This window comes from Scophthalmus maximus, chromosome 11 (genome assembly GCF_022379125.1).
Source record: "Scophthalmus maximus strain ysfricsl-2021 chromosome 11, ASM2237912v1, whole genome shotgun sequence".
NCBI classification, from domain to species: Eukaryota; Metazoa; Chordata; class Actinopteri; order Pleuronectiformes; family Scophthalmidae; genus Scophthalmus; species Scophthalmus maximus.
In genome coordinates this window covers 5,427,724-5,449,326 of record NC_061525.1, presented here as the reverse complement: position 1 = coordinate 5,449,326, position 21,603 = coordinate 5,427,724, and the positions used below count along the sequence as shown (strand labels likewise).

At 43.7% G+C, this 21,603-nt stretch overlaps 2 protein-coding genes across 4 annotated transcripts; both read right to left on the bottom strand.

Annotated features, from left to right (window-relative positions):
- Positions 1–12: 12 nt before the first annotated feature.
- On the bottom strand, positions 13–9,426 carry ercc2 (excision repair cross-complementation group 2). Its single transcript, XM_035623811.2, has 23 exons — positions 9,229–9,426; positions 8,645–8,744; positions 8,195–8,272; positions 8,008–8,070; positions 7,727–7,840; positions 7,426–7,542; positions 6,545–6,661; positions 6,162–6,285; positions 5,923–6,019; positions 5,671–5,804; positions 5,320–5,488; positions 5,107–5,225; positions 4,803–4,872; positions 4,451–4,520; positions 4,234–4,335; positions 3,945–4,008; positions 3,649–3,770; positions 3,225–3,317; positions 2,966–3,038; positions 2,650–2,720; positions 2,271–2,414; positions 1,939–2,082; positions 13–1,120 (listed from the first exon to the last, which is right to left on the bottom strand). Exons 1-23 carry the CDS (start codon positions 9,231–9,233, stop codon positions 1,028–1,030), a joined length of 2,283 nt encoding a protein of 760 aa, XP_035479704.2. The 5' UTR covers positions 9,234–9,426; the 3' UTR covers positions 13–1,027.
- A 2,072-nt stretch (positions 9,427–11,498) lies between these two features.
- On the bottom strand, positions 11,499–21,245 carry zgc:154093 (uncharacterized protein LOC777623 homolog). 3 transcript variants are annotated; one of them, XM_035623506.2, is made up of 3 exons: positions 21,111–21,231; positions 20,703–20,746; positions 11,499–14,050 (listed from the first exon to the last, which is right to left on the bottom strand). In XM_035623506.2, exon 3 carries the CDS (start codon positions 13,506–13,508, stop codon positions 12,567–12,569), a length of 942 nt encoding a protein of 313 aa, XP_035479399.2. In that variant the 5' UTR covers positions 13,509–14,050; positions 20,703–20,746; positions 21,111–21,231; the 3' UTR covers positions 11,499–12,566. The 3 variants fall into 3 exon arrangements, with proteins under 3 accessions (XP_035479399.2, XP_035479398.2, XP_035479400.2); XM_035623505.2 differs by lacking the exon at positions 20,703–20,746 and having other exon boundaries at positions 21,111–21,245; XM_035623507.2 differs by lacking the exons at positions 20,703–20,746; positions 21,111–21,231 and adding an exon at positions 19,364–20,628.
- Positions 21,246–21,603: the final 358 nt, after the last annotated feature.

The following is a 21,603-nucleotide window of genomic DNA, read 5'->3' as shown; positions in this document are numbered from 1 at the left end:
ACAAGTCAGTTGTAAAATACAAGCTTGTATATTACAGCCTCATGGTGAGAAAACAGATACACAAGTATTCACGTCAACTATAGACATGTGAGTATGTACAGTTGCAGTAGTAAAGTAAACTAACAACAGTCAGGTCTGTATGACAGACACTATATTAATCCATGCTACACCCACAGCAGGAATAATACTCCTGCTGTTAAAAGTGTTAAACCACTGATGACTAAACCTCTGCTTGTTTTGTTTCAAACAAAACATGTAACCTATCAAATTATTATGTATTTCAAAAAAAAAAGCACAATGTTTTTAACATTGAGGTAGACCATATAAGGATTACTTATAAACTACACAATCCCTCTACAGGTAATGCTGAGTATTTTACTGAGCGAGGTAAAGGGAAAACTTAAATCAAACTGAAAACAGCCTGCTCACTTTGATTGCAGGGGGAAAAAACGAGAGAATGGTTTCAGCAAAATATATGGCTCCAAGTGACCGTTTAAAGCGTCCGTATTTCAGTGAGAAACTGCTATTTAAAAAAACATTATTTTCTTTACTTCTTTTAGTTTTGCAGGAAACTTTAGGCACCTAATACAAATCAGTAATGAAAGTAATATGTAGTACTGACATTTTTGCAGTGGGTCAAAGGTTCTCTCACATTATGTAAGGTGTATAGATATGATTAGTGAGAGTTAGTTCTGACAAAATCTGGATGATTGTGAATCTGATGGAATATTCTCCCTCGTGTAATGTGCTTTTTTGAGCCTGAGACCCCTGGTGGTGTTTTACCTTTCACAGATTAAATTTCCCCACATTACAGTTGAGACCAACGTACAGAAGAAGTTCATTGACTTTCTAAATTAGATCTGAACTGTCATGATGTGGTAAACCCTGCACATTTTGCACGAAATGTAGGTTGAGCTTAACAATGAGAGGCGTCTGCTTGTTCAACCCAGTACTGATCATCGTAACGCAGCTGACCTCCTCATCATGGGCGTCGCCTTCGGTGATGACATTATGCAGCATGTCACCCTCAAGTCTGATGAGCGATCTGAGCGATTTTCTGCAGCATCTCCTCCGACTGCAGCTGCTCGAGAGTCAACAGAGACAGACCCAGCTGGTCCTCCTGGAGGGAAGGAGGGAGGAGAGATAGGTCATAACCGAAAATTAAAATTATGAACCTGAATATGAACATAATAGGTCTCCTTTAAGGCTGCTCAACAACAAGTGAGAGAGCCTGTTTTGTGTGATCTCAATTGGCAAGTTGAAGAAGATATAAAACAACTGTTTTTGTTGACTTTGTTGAAGTTTTTCACTGCTCAGTTTTACTCTCTCCCTCAGTGTCAGAGATCAACTTTCTGACGCAAATGCGTAAGCTAAGAAAACAAAAACCTATGGATTTTCTTTAATATTTATTCCTAAAAATGAAAATGTCAAGTATAGTAGATGCTCTAATTTGAGATTGTTGGTGGGGTATTGCCTAATTATTCCACAACATGTTTAGTATGTGCATGTTCTCTCTGGACTTTTTTACTTTTTGTTCAGTAATCTTTTTTACAGAAAAAATATGTCTTGATCACAGAATAAATCAGTTGTTCATAAAACCTATGTTGACAATACAGAAAATAAACTAGTAAGTAGTTCTTTTTATGTCAATATAATGAAATACTTAATTTGTTGTAGTTGCATATAGGGCTGGGCAGTGTCTACTGAATTGGCATATGATGACATGTACAGTGAAGCCTAATTGGAAAATCAAATTAAATTGCTCCGTTTTTCTCCAAAGATTTTTTTGCTGTTTTCTTTGCCTTAGCTAATCGCACCCCTGCTAGGTGAACACCGGCTGAAACTACATTAACACTACTAGGTAGCACAGGAAAAAAAATGAACAATTTGAAGCGCAGTTTTGACATGTTTGTGGTGCGTGGCCGGTGTGAGTCGTACCTGTCTGAAAGGCTGAGCCATCTGCCGCAGGAAGTGCTTTGAGAGATGGACAGTCTCGTCCACTGTGAGGTTCAGACTGCCATCGCTGATGTGCTCCTGAATCCAGCGGGGAAGCTTCCCGCGTTTGTCTGCTCGGGCGTAACGCTGTGAAGGAGAAAGGGAGTTACCCCACAGCTTCATCCATCCCATACGGTCATCTTCGCCCCCAACGTTCATACTAAAATCAGAAGACTGGTTGTGATAGGACCCACCAGAAGTGAACGTGAAGCATTATAATGCTAGGAAATTGTGTGATGTGTTTATAGGATTATAGGAGAAGAAAGCTCACACACCTTGTCGGCAAAAATCATGAGGCCGTAGTCAGTCTTGCCTCTGATGGCTCTGCCCACACACTGAGCTGCGTGGCGCATGGCGTCAAACGTTAGGAAATCGTTCTCTCTGATCTGAAACTGATCCCGGAGGTACTCCAGACGAGCCTGAAACGTCAGTTCAGTCAGTGAGGAGAAACATACTCTCTCTTGCTACGGACATCAGACAGAGCGATGAAGAAAAGGAAGTGATTTTATGAATGCACAGACAAGATTCATTATAAAACATTTTTTGCTTGTTTCCTTGAACAATGTGAACAGAGACTCAGCTAAAATAGAGATAGATAAAGTTCACAACAAAGTGTATTTGTGATGTGATGAGACACACAGAGATGGTTCTGACCTTTAGGATGCGGCTCTGCGTGTAAACATAAGGAACTCCAAACATGATGACCGCCCGGCCAAAATGGTGCACTGAACGGACAACAGAGCAAGATCCAAAGTTAATATGTTAAAAAACTGAACTCCACATACACAAATGCAAACGGTGACACTTTTTTTGCATTGAGTCCATAATGTGTAAAACCGTAAAGAAAAATGCAGCGTTGCTTGTATTGCATCCTTTCATTCCTTCCATTTTCCCCTATCGGTCAACATTTCTCCAAAGGGAGGGTCCCTGTAAAATTCTCTCAGTAAAATGCAGCATGCGCATCATTTACCGAAATCTATTCCTTCAGACACTTTTCCTCTGGCCACAGACAGGAGGATGGCTCCTCTGCCGTTCTCACACGCCTGAGGATAGACAAAGGTCCATCAGCAAAATATAATCATCAGTCTGTTATTCCTTAAGTGATGTTAAATGGAACAATCATAGGCGTTGTGTCATCCATTTCTAACAACATGACCTTGGCTCTGATTTTTCTGACTTCTCCAATAACAATGATTAGTATAAGGTAAGATGGCTGATGTCTGTCTGACCTCCTGGTATTTCTCCAGGGCCATGCTCGTCTCTGCAGCATCCTGAGTCTCGATGAAGATGAGCTTGTTCCTCTGGATGTTTTCCAGGATACCCTGCAAATAAACATGGGGAAAAAAAACATTAAGAAAAAAAACAATTTCCAAGGACAAAGAGAAAAGAGAAATGTCTGCTCTGTACCGCTTCAAAAATAAAAAAAATAAAACTTACACCACATGATTGTTGACTCAGCAATTTTAATAGGAATAGTAACAGAAGCTACTATTCTGTTGAATGATGGACTAATTTTAAAGATTTTTCATTTATCATTATTATCTTTATACGTGAGAAGAAGGATTAAGATCCATGTTTAAAAGAGCAGGGAGACAGCACAGGCTGTGTGCGTGTGTGCGTGCGTACGTGCGTGGTGTTTATTCACACACTGACCTGTTCATACCAAGCTGCCACTATGTTCTCCATATAAACATAACTGGTGAAAAACGCCACGATGCCGTCAGGAACGATGGCAGACATCTCAAGAAGAAGGTTGCCATAGTTACGAATCACAGCTGGAAACAAAAAGGAAAAATAATGCTGTTATACTTGAATGAAGAAAAATATTTTTTGTTTTGAGATATTATGTTCTGAAAAAAAGGAACAACAAAGGAACAGTTTTAAATAAATGTATGATATTTCCTTTGGGACATTTTCTAATACAAAATGCCGGAGATGTTTCTATTTACCAAAGTCTTCCCTGGTCTCAAACTTTGAGCTGAGGGCCACCTGGTCGTTTCCCCGTCCAACAATCTGAGTTCAGACAAAACAGAAGAAGAAAAAGACAAAGGGGGGGGGGGGGTTGGAAAGTCTCCAACAAATCAGCAATAAAGTTTCAAATGTAGAAAGAAAAAGGTATATGGTCAAGGACGTGGTGTTTTTTGTGACACTCTTTTTCAGCTTTCATTATTGATAATCCACTGGAGCTGCCACAGTGATGTTGTTTTTGAAAGTGTGTATCTGAGTGTGGTTCCGCACCAGGGGACAGAGGCAGGTCCGTGCCAGTGTCATGGTGAAGGACGCCACGGTAACAGGGCGGAAGTCCAGGATTCTGGGATAGATGTCCAGTGGAGAGAGAGTCTGAGGATGACAAACAGAATGACACGACGTAGTCAAAATTATTGTTCAAGTCAACAGTCAATTGTTTTGGAAACACATATTTCATGAGAAAGAGACAGAGAGGCACCAAACTTACCCCTGAGGTGATGATGACCGACTGGAATCGTTGAAAAACTGGTTTGATGGCGATAGATGGGTCCATGCAACTGGGAGAACACAGACAGAAAATAACAATCGGAGCCGTCACTTGTGTTCACTGACAGAAAAACCTGATGAACATTAACAGCGTATTTAAACTAAAACATTGGTGTATGAGGAAGAAGTTTTATTTCAATAAAAAAATAATTTGGGTGTTTTTTGACATAGGGACAAATTTTTTTACTTTGATCAGTGAATTCGCTTGTCTCCACAATGAAGACGACGCCAAACAGACATTAATCTATACTATATCCAGATGCTAATATTGTTATCTTGTAACCGTTCCCCACCTGAAGTGCAGCACAGGATTCGCAATGGTCGGAGTTCTGTCCTCAAAAGGCTCGATGATTATGGTGAAACCTTCGGACGCAGAGAGAGAGAAAGAAGCTCAGTGACAATTTTAGAGCCACAGTTTGAACAGACACCACAACGTTCTATTTTTGCTGCCCACATTCTTTTTATAAAGCATAAGCTATGACTAAAGAAACAAACATATCAGAATTAAAACTCACTACTTCTGCTTGCTGCGAATGCAGCATCTGACAGCATAAACAGTATAGGTTAACAGTGTCTGATTGGAGTGTGTTGTAGTACCTTGGCTGTAGGTGCTGACCAGCGTAGCAAAGTTAGAGATGAGAGTAACCGCGGAGAAGTCTGCAATGTCGGCAATCTCCAGAGTTCGTAGCAACGACTGCAACCGCTCCGCACAAAACCTGGAGAGACACAGAACAGAACAGAAAGTGGATTCATAAAAAAGGGGGGGACTGCGCTTGTCATTTTTATTGCGATGCTGAAGCCAACTCTGACCTCAGAGGTTTACGGTCGATGCAGACTTTGTCGAAGATGTCTTTGAGGAACTGCGGGGCGCTCTCCTGCACGACATGTTGGACCCTCAGACGAGACTTCAGGTACTCCAGGAAACGCCTCAGGAAACCAACAAAGTGCTCGGCTGTGCGAATAGTACCAGGAACTGCCTCTGTGAGAGAGAGGGAGAGAGAGAGAGAGAGAGAGAGAGAGAGAGAGAGAGAGAGAGAGAGAGAGAGAGAGAGGACAGGACGAATGTCAACCTTTTGGTTCTGTGCTTTTTGTATAAACTTACATTTTGAAATCTGTGAATAAATATTTCGCTTTCATGTTCAACCCTGTTGACGGCTGTACCTCGAAGAATTTCATCTGGCAACACTGGATTCGCGAGGTAGACGTCGGTCTCCCTGGCAACGTTGGCTTCCTTCAACCCCTCCACCAGTCGCCTGTACTCCTCCTTCAGTTTAGCAGTGTCCGTCTCCTTAATCCTATCAGAGAGCAGGGGAGGCAGAGAAAGAGATGACGACAAGAAAGTGACGCGCATCCCTTGTTTTCATCCAGCTGGGACTGACCCGGCGGGTTCAGTAATCTCTGCCAGGCTCTTACTTTTGTATGGTGTTCTGTAGTGTGTCCACATTTTTGTGGCAGTTGTCCAGTGTACGTCTGGTGATGTTCACACTCATGGAGTCGATACATACGTTATCTGAAGAGGGGGGGAAAGAAATAGCACCGTTTGCAAAGGCAATTCTGAAAAATGATCAGAATTATAAAAATAACCCCAGGTTCGTGTGATACCAAGGATTTGAATTTAAATTCACGTTGTGACACTCAGTCGAGTCCCTCACCGATATTATGGGCCTCGTCAAACACTACTATAGATTTCTTGGAGAGCTCTTTGGACACCAGGTCAGCAATCTTGGGGTCCAGCAGGTAGTGATAGCTGTACACCACGATGTTGGCATGCAGAATCTGAGAGGAAAATACAGTGGCTTTCAATAAATGCAACAATCAATTAGCGCGTCAGTCTCCCATCGCCCGGGGCTGCGGGTTCGAGCCCGAGCAGTGCGGTCAAAACATCGACAAAGAAACAATCTTTCTCCAAAAATCGCCCATTTAACCAAATGTAAATCACTCCTAGATTAATCCAGCTGTGGCTTTCATGATATATACAGTAAGGAAAGGATGTTTTTCATGTGTCCTGTTTGTAGAGATCTGCAGTGCAACATACCGAGTAGCGTGCCAGATAGTACGGACACCAGCCTTTCCTCCTGCCGAAGTCCTTCAGGTCGTCGAGGTTGTAGACGCCAGCAGGAAGAGGCACCTGCCTGCCGACGGCATCAAACTCCTGCAGGAACAGAGGTCACAAAGGTTAAAGGAAACAAGAGCAGCAGAACGACAGTTCTTACGGTGAAGTTTGTCCGTCAGTTGGAGCCCGAGTAGGCGTCAGAAGTTGGGGGTTGTAGCTGAATGAAAAGACAACAAGTTCACCTTCACACATGCATTGTGGACGATGTTGCCTAACTTCCATACAGCACAAAGCAGAAAGGCAGAGTACCTGAGATGGAGCTTTGAGTTTATTCAGAGATAGATATGAACTGTAGTTACACACAACACGTACTTGTCATCCGTTTACTCAAGCCTTGCTAGGCATCCTGCACCGAGGGTAACACTGCGTCCAATGACCAATGGTGCCAACAGACAACCGTTGTTGCAGCTTTTGTCAATTTTAGTCACTCACACACCAGTGGTGCCTGTTCAATGATGATGATGATGAGGTAACACAAATTAACAAAAAATTGTCAACTAATGTACAGTCGAATTGATCAGTTGGTCAGCAGAAACACTTTTTCAACATCTAACGATGTGAAAAATCTGATCTGAGACATAAATCATTTGTGCTTATTTTTGTTTTGTAAAAATGTAGTTTCTTTGTCTGTTTTGGACTGTTGGTCGGAGACCAAAAACCAAACAGTTAAACATATTACACTGTGCCTTTTTGAGAAATTATTTAGTAGATTCACCCTATAATCCAATTATATAACTACCTTTCAACAGATACACAGAAAATAGCAGCTGCTCTGAATCAGAAGCGTTCATGTGACTTCCTACCTCGTAGAAGCTGCAGGCGGGCAGGTCGGCGTTGCTGTGGCGTTGTGCACGGATGTATGACGCGGTCAGACTGTGGCACTTCCCATCAACCTCCTTACCAAAGCGCAGAGCACTCACCTGGACGTAAGCAGAGGATCCTGGTTACAGTCTCAATAGTAGACAAGCATTAGTTTCATCTTTCAGACGTCCAGCAGACACAGAGAAAGACAGAAAGACCACATCTGTGTCTAAAGGACAATGTAACGGCTGCTTCACACGTATATCTTAGTTAAGTGTTGATGAGACACACGGGTGTTTGTACCTCCGGGTGGATGCAGAGGTTCTTCCTGGAGGAAAGGGCCAGGGCCAAGAAGTTGTTGCTTTCTCCAGTTTCCTTGGAATAAAACTCCATCAGTTTCCTCAGCTCCTCTACGACCTAATCAAAGAGATGATCGGATACATGACACAAGTTGCGATGATATGTATGGCATCGTCTACCTACTGCAGAACTGACTGTAAGATGCCTTTCTCACTCGTGTAACTGTTTGAGATTTACATACATTCCTGTGCAGTGGAGGACAGTTGGATTTGCCACAGACTCACCTTCTCGATCTCGGGAACTGTTCTGGAGCAGTATATTAACTTGGTCACTTCCAAAGGAAAGGCCTGAGAGAGAGACAGAACACATTAGGGCGTTTGCACAGCACCGGCTGGTAGGACGCCACGGTGGACGACAACTCCAGCACGACCTGAAAACACAGGGGGTCTGGGAGAGATAAGCTAAACTCACCTTTTGGTAGGCAACGATGAGAGACAGCAGAGAAATGGTCTTCCCTGTTCCTGAAGGCATCTCCAAGACTCCATGACCCTGAAGATGAACAGAGGGCAATGACACTGTTGACACTGTGCAGCTGTCCTCCCAACAGTGTAAACACAAAACGAGAATGGGATCACTCGTATATCACCACACACAAAAAAACATATACATGAATCACATGCTACGTCACCAAGTCTCTCTAATGGAGTGATTATAACTACAGTATGTGTAGTGTGGTGTTCTCAATAAAGTCCTTGCACGTTTTAATACTGAAGAATGATAGTAACTCTTTTTGTGAGTAATGTAAACACCTGCTGAGCAACGGGGGAGGAAAATAAACCATTTACCTACAATACAGTTTAATCCTATACTGTATGAGTGTATCCTAGGGAATAAACTGAGCGAGAGTGAAACACCACCCACTTTGGCGTCCAGCGTCCTCTTCAGCTCCAGCATGTAGGAGTACTGCTCAGGATAGATGTAGTCATATGGGAAATACACCAACAGACCCTCGATGTTGATCCTGCCATGAAAAACACACGCCTGTGAGCGACTTCACACATGACATGCTGCAGAGTCAGAGCAGAGTCGCTATGGTGGATCAATGGATGGATTGAACATATTTGAATACAGGTATTGTCTTATTGTCTTTATTGTTTGAGGTCCACGTGTGAATTTTTCCAAAAACATACTGGAGATTTTATCAATTGATCACAGACACTTTGTGAACGCAAGTGAAACGTGTGAGTTTAGTTCAGGGATTCTCTCAGACGTCACATGTGTACGAAGCTAAGCTAACGTGCACACTGACTCTGTTACATCGAGCCACACGAACACACACTGACAATCTACTTTGAGAGAAAAACATGATTCCTCTGGGACTGTCGGTGTGAAGTCTGTGGATTATTTAACCAAGTTGTGTCTGGTAATGAACGTGTTGAACTGGTACCGATCGTGATTGTGTCCTGTTAGCACTGACAACTCATTACTCCTGCAGATACACTCACTTCATTTCGGTCAAAAGGTGCAGCAGCCGCTCCTCTTCAACAACAGCCACGTGCTTCACTTTGAAATAAACATCAAAAACCTTAAATTCATTGAAAACAACAAGCAAACGGTACACTCTTCTTCTTCTTCTTCTTCTTCTTCTACTTCTTCTTCTACTTCTTCTTCTCCTCGTCGTTCTTCTTCTTCTACTACTGCTTCTTCTTCTACTACTACTGCTTCTTCTTCTTCTTCTTCTTCTTCTTCTTCTTCTATGGTTTTGCAACTAAAGTCTCCACGGATTATTAGCGCCCCTCATAGGCTGAAGAATAAAGTGCTCTTAAAAAATAAAATAAAAAACACCGCTAATAATTTCAACATCATCATGCAACGATAATAATAATAATGACATGATAACGATTTTAATATGTTTAAAGAGGAAATGGACTTAAAACAACATGTTGGACACCTTTATCAAGAAGCATCACGACACCTTAACAATAAGAATACACATATCGTTTTTTATTGATTGACTCTTCTATATGCATTAATTTAACTGTCTAGTTGTGTCCTTTCTTGGTGTGGATGTGTCGACGTGTCGTATGTATAGTTCTTTTAGTAAAGTGGGAACATCAAATTAAAACGATTCACATAATAGGCCTTTGATTACTCCCCCTTTTGTACAAATGAACTCTGAACTTGCATCACCTGAGTGGTTGTTGTCCTTTTCTCAGTTGAAGGTAACAGAATATTTCTTTCGAGTATTATATTCACAGTAGTACACATATAAACATCCCTCCCATTTTTTAAATTGTTTTGTTTGAACAGTTTTCACTGTCCCATCTGCATTGAGACTTGTGTTGCAGTTCTGGTCTGTGGCCAGTGGAAGGAAACCACGAGTAACAGTGTAAACCATAGGTGTAAACCCACAACACATCTCCAACCTGCTGCTCCTACAGTCTATGCTTCTACCTCGTCCTCAGCCCAGCTGTTGTTTTCTGCGCCTCAGAAGGCGATAGGTGATGGAGAGGGTCTCAACTTGGTTAACTAATATCACTCGTCGTCGTCGACAACGTCATCCTCGCCTTTGCGTGTCATAGCAGCTGATCTGTATTCTACATTATCAGTTAATTCCAGTTTTCACCCCCAATTTCTAATTAGCTTGTATTAATTTGAAATGAGTAACCGGAAGTGTTATCGTATTATCATGTCTTCACTTACGCTGGCTTCACTAATTCAATATTTTGCAGTTACACGTGTGACCACCAGGAGGCAGCAAACATTGTGCTTTAACGTACAGTCTATGCTGTTTAGCGCGGTCCAGTGTTCTTCATATGGACGTAAAGCGCAGTGAATTGATTAAGACTGCATCAACGCAGGCAGTACAGTATATTATAACCTCCGATCAACTATTTTATAAGAGTGAGCCGGTAGAAATAGCGCAGTGTCCTGTGTACTTTGACTTTAGTTTGACTAATTCAATATTTTTGCAGTTCTTCGTTGTGACCACTAGATGGCAGTGAATAGGCCTGATTCTATTATGACAAAATGGAATTAAAAGACATTGAATTAGTTAAAATGGCGTTTTATGCATTTACTACAGCCTTCAGGGGGTCTTCATAATGCGGCATAGATTCTATCAAGCCAAAAGGCAGACATGTAGCAGACTGAATCCTTGTAAATGAAATAAAAGAAATAGAAACCTATTGTTACACACGTTGACCATTGGACAAAAGTCTGCCAAATAAAAATGGTATGTATTTAAATGTGAATGTGATCTCATGCGAAACATTGAGGCAGACATAATGACGTCACATTGATCCCTGTGATGTAGACATTCAGAATCAGCACAGGTTTATAAACCTGCTGTGCTGTTTCACAGAACTCTGCAAATCTAGCTTTGAAACCTACAGTAGGCCTCTATCGGCATTAGCTAGCACATTATTCCGACATAGAAATAATGTTTGGTGTCTGGGACTCTGGGAATCATGCGATGGCACATGGTCTCTATTTCTGGGGCCTCATTTTTGCACACAGACCCCCCCCCCCCCCCCCAGAGAGTAAATCCAGCACAAATTAGGAACGACAATCGCTTCAATGTGCTGTGGTGCTCTGGAAAGTGTTCCTCAATTTCCTCAATTACAACTATGTCAGCGCTAGTGTTTGTGTGTGTGTTTGTGTGTGTGTGTGTGTGTGTGTGTGTGTGTGTGTGTGTGTGTGAGAGTGTGTGTGTTTTTAGATCTCAACATGCAGCTTATCTGTTCACGGTGAAGAATTGTTCACGAATCCAAAGCATATTTGATAGGAACCTTTTATTCATACATGTACAGTGATAAATACATACAGCATAAATGACCTTTGAATAATAGGCTACTGTGATAATACAGACAGTGAATGTTAGGGAGCCACAACACGGAAGAGTGATGTGTGTTTTCAAAGGACCAATATCTGATCGTGATCTACAAAGCAGCACTTCTCTTACACGTAAAGCCTTATATCAGCTACAAGGATAAACTTTTCCTCTTATCAGAAGATACAAATCGTCCACTTAAAACGTCGGAGCTGCTGATCTCAATCTAAAGCTTATGTTTTCATCTGTTACAGAAGGACAGTGAGATGAGCTGTCCTTCACATTTCATCTTGCTTTGACAGATAGCAGTTAAACAGTGATGGGATTCATATTCCATCTTCTGACACCTTTTGAGTTCTAAAACTGACATTTCAGGTAGCCAAAAATTGATAAGGACAGAATATGACCAGCAGCATAAAATTCATGTTTGCAGTTCAGCTTAGCGTGACTGTAAGTTAGTAGCTGTGGACAATAGAGTCCTGCTGATCCTGAATATTACTCAACACTGGAGATTTCTCCCATTTTTTCCCATAGTCGAGACGTTTACATCTGACTCATCGGGCCACCAACAAGCAGAAGAATGAACAGACAACTCTCAGTACGTCAGATCAACAGACGATACAATGTGGAGAGTGGCTGACATTTTAGTCAAGAGAGAAGGGGAATGTCTTGCTGAAGCCGTTCAAGCCTTTGTTGTCCTGCAGTTTGAATGTTTATGAGTCCGGGGTTCATCTTTCATAAAGGCTCCAAAGGACCAGCCTGTTGCCTTAACTGTCGTCGTGTCGGGCAGCAACGTACCAGCACATCACAATAATGTCCACATGCCTCTCAGCTCCTGAAGTCTGTCATTACCTTTGAGCTCCGCTGTCATCCGTCGCGAAGAAGAAATGTTCTCCACCCTACATTTTCCATTCCTCCGTCCCTTGTCCTCCTTTGGTCTCGAAAGTTTTTTTCTTATGGATATATTAAACCATGTATCAAAAAACACCTGTATATCACATTATTTTCCATTCACAGCTCACAGCGGTCGTCCGTGGCCTTGTAGCGGTCCATGATACTCAGCACGTCCTCCAGGATGGACGGACCCAGATCCAGATCCAACGCCACGATAGAGTCCGACCGTGACACGCCGGGGGAGGCTGTGAGACCGGCCGGATGGAAGGCGGCACAGGGAGACTCGCTGCGTTCACTCCTCAGATCTTCGTTGCTCAGGCCGGCGTCAGAGTCCAGACTGAGCCCGCGGCGCTCGTCGAGGGGCCCGCAGGTCTCCGACATGGAGTCCTCAGAGGAGACCTCTGAGAAGGAGCCCGAGGACGGGACCAGTCTGCGGATGGCCGGGGAGAGGGAGATGTCACGGCAGGGCTCTGATGCCAGACGGCCCACCACACCGTTCTCACAGAGCGACAGAGTCGGGTGCTGCTGGACGTGGCCTTCCGTGTGATCGTAGCCGTTGACCTGTTTGTGGCTCGTCTCTGTGGGCGGCTGATGGTGCTGGAAGTGGTTTTGCTGCAGGGCCAGGGAGGGAGGGCAGGGGTCGTCCAGGTGGAGGCGCGGGGGTTTGGGCGGCGCCTGTTCGTGGGCAATGAACACGGGCATGGAGATGGTGGTCTTCAGCAGGCCGGTGGAGGTGTGCTGGTAATGGTAGCCGTTGTAGGCGTAGTTGTGCGAGTCCTGCTTCGCGGCGAAGCCGTCGTCGAGGCACATCTCCACGCTGTGCGAGCGCGAATGGCCGTTTTGCGTCCGGCTCAGAGACGGCAGCATGTCCATCTTCCCCTGGAGGAAACCCACATCTCCAAACATGTCACCCTCCCCTTCCGGGCCCACGTGGGCGCTGTGACGCACGTCGCCCAGCGGGGGGCTGATCATGTCACCGGAGAGGACGTCACGAAGCTTCAGCTTCTTTCCCTTCTTCGGAGTTGTCGTTTTCAGGTATATTGGCGTCTTCGCCGGCATTTTGCAGAGAAAAGTCTGTGGACTTGTTCAGGTGCCTAAGGTCCACTCACCGGGTCGGAGTGGCCCCCGCCGCAGGTTCGGGAAGCAGTCAGTTTCTCAGGGTGATAAAAAAATACCAGCAGGAGAAATCTAACAGCTCGACTTGATGAGAAGCTCTCTTGGCTCTTTGCACTTCTGCACATCCAACTGAGTGATCCAGCCTGTGTTGCTCCCCTGAGTGAGTATAGAAGTATTTAGGTCGGTCAGAGGAGCGATTGCGACCCCGGGGGTTGTGCCTCACGCTGTCATGTGACTTGTGGTAGGGGGAGAGGAGGACGGCCTTGACCTCAGAGCTGCTCCCTCTTTCTTTTTCTCATACACAGAAAAGCCATATTCAAGCAAACACTGGGGCCTCTTCTCTTCAAACCACACAGTCCCTCCCGTTTGTCAGCGGTCAGACAAAAGGGATGAAGGGATGACGGGTGTGATCTCTGTCTGCCGCTCGGGTCAGTCCTCTGAAGTCTTCAGAAACTTCAGGAATGCGACATCAAAACACTGCAGATCTGTGAGGAGAAACGAGAGGGAGAGAGAGAGAAAAAAAAAGGAGTCAACAAGAGATGAAGAGAGAGGGAGGAAAAAAGACGGATGGGGCAGAGGGGAAGGGAGGAGGCAGAGGCTGGGGGAGAGAGGAGATTTACAACCTTCTACTCAGTGAGCCGGAGGACATGTGACGGAAAACACTCCAAGAATCCGGAGTGTTTGCTGAGAGGGGTCTGCCTGCCCCCACACTGTGTGTGAAAATGTGACTTGAGGATTCAGTCAGTGAATCAGTCCAGAAACATCGGACACACATTCCCAGAGACCCCTCGGCGCAGTTGGCGGAGACACAAATTACTGCACGGAAATTGTTGGTTTGAAAAAGCTTTCGGGCCTCGCGACTCTGCGTCCCGCGTCTTGTGTCGCGGCCTGTTATCACCGAAAAATACAAATCTTAAAGTCTCTTTCCCGAGACATACACTGAATTATGGGATGGCACGCGGGGCCTCTCCTGAGGGCTCTGTGATCTTGTGATCCATCACCGTCCCTGAATGTCCCTCTGGTATTTACGCGGTCAAACATGAAGACGTGCACTGTTCTATGTTCAGGGCTTTTCTGCTTCATGATTTTGACCATTTTAAGAAAGAAATCTTTGCCAAAAGATAGGTGGTTAGGAAAAGCTGGCTTTATGATTGGGGCTTAAAAATAAAATAAAAAAAACTGATCGGAGAAAAGTGCTGCAGAGTACAACACAGATATTTAATCATGAATATAATATTTTCAACCTTATATGGTTTCCAGATCTTGTGATTTGAAGCGTGTCTAAAATGTTGTGTAGATGTTTGTGTCACTATTGGTAGAAACAGAGCATAAATAAAATCACTGTAGTGATGTAATGATTGTCGCAGATCCCGAAATTGAACCTCATTCGGTCTGAGACTGAGACTAATCTGCATCTCCCGGTGAGTCTGATTTCTGTCCAGTGTTACATCTTAGAGCTCAAGTATCAAATGTTTGCATTTCAGTGAAGTGGATATTTGTCAAATCAACAGAAAGAGTTTTCAGCGCGAGTAGTCTCTGTCTCCATCACAGTATCGTCACGGTGGCATCTCAAACAGTCCTGTGAACGTTCACAGGGGGTTCACACTCAGGTCACTGCGCATGGCGGAGAAACATGAGGTGGAGTCAAGAAAAAAAGGCTAATTTCTTGATATTTCTCGGGGGCTGTTGCTCAGGATCAATGTGAGTCATATTACAGTCATTTTGAAGTGATCACAGTCATAAAAATGTGAATTTGACCATATTTGCACCCTCCCTGCTGTGAGAGTGAACTCCTCTGAAAAGCCCAAAGTCCTCTGTGATTTTTGCTCTGGGACCAGACGTCACCAGCTGGAGTTTCGTACAAGCCTCTTGTATTTTGCAGCTCCTTCATACTTTGGAAGTTCTTTGGAAACAGCATGCTGACACTGTTCCTCTGGGTGGTGACCCAGTGCAACATTTCACTTGTGGCGGCGGAGGCTTTTTACTTTGCAGCATGCAGAGCTCCGGAGTTTCTCGTGTAATCCCTGCGCGACGTAAGTCACCGTGGAGACAGGCTTTCATCATCAGCTATTTTTCTTTCTAACTGCTTTCAAATTCTCCGACGAAGACAGAAAAAAAAGTCTGACAAAGACAACCGTCTGACAAAACTCAAAATTCAACCAGAGTCCAGTTTTCTGTAGTGATGCGAGTTTACTGGAACTATTCAGGTACCTCTGATGCTTTTTGGACAAGTTCAGGCAAAAGGAAAATAAGTTTGATTTCCTACATGAGCCACAACACTGACCAACCTCTCCCACACACATGATTCCAGTAAGCTCTCATTTGGTGATTGATCTACGGGCGAAAAGGACATTGAGGCAATATTTCCGGTTTCAAAACTGAGCGGTGTCTGGTTGAGGAGTCAGAGGTTCACTGGATGCCATGGTTACATACCGTACAATCAATGCTCCAGCAGTATTTACTTCCTGAATGTCAACACACGCTAAGAAACCTGCTTCACTTTAAAAATCTCTGTTGAACTGTTAAATGTGACCGACTGAGCGAAAATGTGAAGTTCAGAGCGACTGCTTGAGCAGGAGTTGAACAGGAGATGTTGCAGTGGCGCGCGCGGAGCCTCGAATGAGTTGGTACTGTACGTGAGAGGCATTTACTGTACAAGTGTTGTAATCAGCTCAGCGATGACACAGTGGTCGGAAATAGACACAAGTCTGTAATTGAACTGGTCTGACCGTCCCAGATGAAGAGGTTCCTCCTGCCGCCATTGTTGCTCTCTCCTCAGACCGGATCAGCTCAGTTCACCGGTCAACTGTGTGGCATCTCAGGCAAAAGATAAATCCACCCAAAAGGCTGTTGACAGTCACGGCTGTCGGTACTGTGATGTACTCTCTATTCATGGATTTGTTTACACTATTTGTGTGTTGGTTGGCCCACTTCTTTGGTCCGAACTGAATTATCCCGAGCAGGAGCACGACGGCTATGGATTTTTGGGGGGCGATGCCGTTATCAATAATTGGGAGTACTAGATTTCCGATACCGATACATCGGCTGATAATCATATATACACATATTTAACTGAGTCTTGATAATTTAGTTTAACTCATAAATAACTATAAATAAAAGACACAAATACCACCAAATATATATTATTGAATTAAGAAAAATGTAAAATGTCAACATAAATGCAATTTTTTCCCCATTGTTTATTCTGTACAATAACAGATATCATAACGGTAAAAACAAGCGCTGATACCAACAGGTTTGTGAAAGGTCATATCAGCCGATATTATCGGCCAACCAATATTGGCCTTTCACTAATTCACACAGAATGAAAGACCAAGGGCTTTTTTGGTGCCATTCAGCAATTAATAGAAATTGATTAAATCAAAGAAATGAAGTCAAACTGACCAATTTCAGTCTTTGAATAATTATTAATAATTGCCACAACAAAATGGTCTCGCCATGTAATCACTGCTGTTACTATCTCCAGGAGGTTATGTTTTCACCCTGGTCCGTTTGTTGGTTTTTATATTCAATTTCTGTGAATTAGTTCTTCTATGTATTACACACTGTAGCTTTAAGAAAATGAGAAAATGTTGAATGAAAGGCTTTGGTCAAAATTAAAGATGGGGTTTAGTGTGCGTCAGGTGAGAGGATAAGACTGCCGGTGTTAAAGTTAAAGGTCATTAATCCAAACTCTTGATAATGACCTCGGAGGCTCGTGGAACATCACGGGAATGTCAGTTCAAAAAAAGGGCTGATTCAACCTTTCTCTAACTTTTTAAAAGGGAAAAATCTTCCATCTCTTTCTTCCTCCTTCACCATTTCCCAAAGACATGTGTAAGCCACAACTAAGCAAGAAAACAGATTCTCTCCGTCTGACAGTAGGAACGTCTGCACCGCTGATTTATTAAAGATGAGATTTTAAACAGTTCAGTCTAATTCAAGCCTCTGAGAGTCATAAAAGCGAGACACTGACTTGCCACAAAGAAAAACAACACCAACTCAATTTGTGCAGCACAAAGTCCAGCAAGGAAGTGGAACAGATGAATCAAACAGCTGTTTTAACAAGCGATGGAGTCTAATGAACGGAGGACATTCACGCTGTTGGCTCCATCAAAGCCCGCGGAACCAAACAGGCTATGAAATGTGACAGCGGTGTGACCACAACAACACAAACACATGAATTACCAGCAGAGAACCAAACCAGATAGAACTGGTTCAGAAGGGCGGAGACGCTCCTGCTGAACTGCCGAAGGGACAGTTGGGTTTTTTTGTATTTCAAATATTTTTCACCGATGAATTATTGTATTTGACTCGGAGGAAAGGTGTGTGGGAGACCTGCCCGTCAGCTCTTCCTTTAAAGGCATAGTTTTGTCCAAATAAGGAAAACCGAGTCATAAATCTATGCCTGTTGCGGTCTCTCAGTCCACCAACCCCGTCATCTCCTTGACATAGATGTATATCAAGTGTTTGTACGCGAATTACACGTAACATCTGGCTTATCTAGAAATGAAAAGAATCTTTGGTTGCACGGACGAGAACAGATATTCCTCCTCTGAAACGAGAAATGTGATGATCTGGAAAATGTGTAAAGTTATCTTCTCACTTGGCTAATCATTCGGTGAAATTGACAGAAAAAGAATCAGTATTTTTCAAGCAATAATGAATGAAAAACGTTCTAGTATCAGTATTGTTTTATGTCATTGCATATTGAATATCTTTAGGCTATGGTCAAACAAAAGACGGCGTTTGGAGACATAACTTCCTTGAAAAAAAAAACTATTTTTGTGTCAATTGACAGACAAAATAATGAATATATACAATGACTATAAAAACTATGATCATTTAAGAAAGGTATTTTTACATAAAAAGGGCTGGACAAATATTCCAATTTACAGATTATCATAGATTAAAATGGTAAAACTGATGCGTATTCTTTTTTTGTCTCAAAAGCCTTGGACAGAAGATAAGAGGAATCATTTAATTTGTACGTGTTGTGATTTATTCAGTATCGTGCAGTAAATGTCTTTGCCAGTGATTTGTGAATTTGGTTGTTGATTCAATTTTTATTGGACTCTATTTTAGAGGGAAATGCCTTCACAGCACTCTGGCGCAAGAACAAAACAAAAATGTATTTGTGAGGGGCCGAACAAGCGCTACAGAGCCGCAAACTTCAGCTGAGTTTTCCAGCCAAGTGAGAGTGGGTTTGTAGGTTGTTCTTTAATTTCATCTGTGAGCAGATTCAATCGCCCAAAAACACACTCGCACGCTCACGCTCAGCGCTGGGTCACGCAGATATGAGCCAGATCACAACGTCTGGGGTCAAACTCCAAAATCTTCCACGAGATTTGTCATTTTGATTTTGATTTTGATCATAGAGACACAATTTTACATTTCTATGATGATCGAGACAAAAATAAGTCGACCCAAACCACACGGTGGCTTCCAGGAACCAACCTGACGACTAACTCTTACCTTGACCAACAACTAACCCGTTACCCTAACCTTACCTCGACCTTAATGTAACCTTACCTCGACCCTTGACTTTACCCTGTCCTAAATTTAGTGGTGTGGCTGTATGGAAGCTTTCCAGTGTCAATGAAGCGTTCAGGTTTGACTTACTGTTCAGCCACTTAGGTTCCCATAACTGTTCTGTTCTGTTCAGCGACACACACAAACATAATTTGTGCTATGACCACAATAGCTCTACACATTATGGAACGTAGACGCGTTGCACCGTAGCCCCAAACAAAGTGTCAACAAACAGAAGAACTGAGGAGCAAACAGAATGTTCTCACTCTCCCCGCCCGTCGACCTCGTGCCGCTCCCCCGGTCACCGCAGCTATGGAGGAGGATGTCGTTCACCGGGGCTGGTGTTTCCCTCCTCCGTGCATCACCTTTCCTGGAAGCTGGAATTCGGGACATTTTTGCCGATGATGCAATCGGCCACAGCGGAGGCCGGGCTGACATCTGTTTCTGCTCTCAGGCTCCGTTCGCTGCCTGCCTCCATGAAAGCCGGACACAGACAAGCAGCGAGCCACCCCGCGAGCCCTGTCATCTTTTTTGTGGGGGGCAAACACGCACAAAGGGACTCCGCCTGAACGCACGAGGCCCCCCGCTCCTTTCACGGTTGTTGTCATCCGCAGCCTCTGACGTCAGGCGTGACGGCGCACAGCAGGGTCGAGTGGACAGACGAGCCATTAGCCCGTCTATTAATCCGTTTGTTTTCCACCATAAAAAGTAAGTCTGGGTTTGTCTGCCCTCATGGTGCTGTCGTCTTGCAGGTTTCATAACATATCTATTATATTTTGTCTGCCGGGGACCGTCAACAGTCAGAACGTACGTAAAAACTATTTACTGTTTAGTGACAGCACCGGACTACACGCTGTCAATTATGAGTGCGGCGATATGAATAAATTCAACTTCAAATGTTGAGGGGGTCAGCTGCAGCAGTGGTTCACCTCTCACAGGGTGTTGATCAAACGTTGTTGTTGTTGTTGTTGTTGTTTTTTAAATATAATTTAGAATGTAAATTTTGACCCACTGTCTAAACACAAACACTGATCTGACCAGTGCTGAAGCCAAAGTTACTCGATGACACAGAGTTGAAGAGTAAAGCCAAAACTGCACAAGTTAACTCCCTCGCTCTTCCCCTGTGTGTGTGTGTGTGTGTGTGTGTGTGTGTTATGTAACTACAGCCTCTGAGATCACCCATATCCTTCTAGAGACAGTGGAGCAGTAGCAGTAGTTCCAGACTAATAATATAAGATAATAATAACTATAGGAGAAGAGAAAAAAACAGTCACAAATACAGCACACTTCACTTCAGTCTGTCTGATACTGTGTGAATGACTGCGGCTCTGACCGGGCCATCATTGACCCCATCAATCCTCCCCTGTTTTGACCTCCCCGACCTCCTGCCTCACGGAGAGGAGCTCACCCCTGGAGCAGTAGACTGCAGGTCTGCGTCACCGTGATGCGTTTCCAGTAAAACAGTCATGTATGTAATCCCATAATGTCAGATTTCCCCATCCCTGATTTTTCTTTTCTGATTAATCATTATCCTTTGGCACATGGGTAAGACTCAAGGCGCACCGTGCGTGACTGCTTCTGTGATCACCACTGGTCGTGACTGACCTTTCAGAAACCATAGGTCACCAAAACGTCCCCAGGAGCTGTCTCTGAGAGGAAGAAAGAAAAGAAAATCTCTTCTTGTCACTCGAAGCTGCAAAGAGTTGATCAAATGTGGTGAACATGTCCGCTGGATGAAGAGCGCATCTACATGGAGTTCTTCTCTCTCCACCACATCTACATGACAAACACGCGCGCACCGAGAGCCGAGGCTGTTGTGTTGACAGGTGAAACGTTCCATCGGTCCGGTCCTCCTCTTTCTGTTGTTCACACAATCAATGGAACACAATGGGTCTATTCAACAGGTAGGCAGCGGCGCGCACCGCCCCGCCACTGACCGACTGCGCGTAAACCCCACGAGCAACAGAACCAACACAAAATATATATATCTTTTTTTTTTCTAGAGATATTTACCCAGAAGCAAAGCGTCGCTCCGTCAGTCCTGGGTGAATAAAAGATTAGTGGTACAGTCCCCCGGTACAGTCCTGAGCTCCGGGACAGGTAAACCTCTCACCGCGCCTGGACGGAGAAAGTGACGAGGGACCAGCCTCTGGAACACGAAGGCGCGTCAAGCAGGCGGTTTTGAGCACAGCGTATGTCCGGCGGGGATTTTCAAATTAAGATCTCGCATCTCTGAACACTCGCTTATACCGTGTGAGGATCTTAGACTGGGAGGTCTTTTTTAATTTTATTTTTTAAATAAATATATATATATATTAACAAACAACAAAAGGATATGAGAAAGTCCTAGGGTTCTGAAAACCTGAAAATGTAAACTCAGATTTTTAGCAACAACAATGCGGGTTTCATTTTTAAAGTTGATTTTACAGGGTCAAAGGGGTCTGGAAAAGTTTAAGTATAAGTATAATTAACGAAAACACTTTAAAACCATTTTTACATTTTTTGT

Excerpts from the sequence above, each read along its gene's own strand:
- ercc2 (XM_035623811.2), bottom strand. Across the intron at positions 5,489-5,670 it reads GCCAGATGAAATTCTTCGAG|AGGCAGTTCCTGGTACTATT; the intron begins GTACAGCCGTCA and ends TCTCTCTCACAG. Across the intron at positions 1,121-1,938 it reads TGGCTCAGCCTTTCAGACAG|GAGGACCAGCTGGGTCTGTC; the intron begins GTACGACTCACA and ends CCTTCCCTCCAG.
- zgc:154093 (XM_035623505.2), bottom strand. The coding sequence starts at position 13,508 with ATGCCGGCGAAGACGCCAATATACCTGAAAACGACAACTCCGAAGAAG.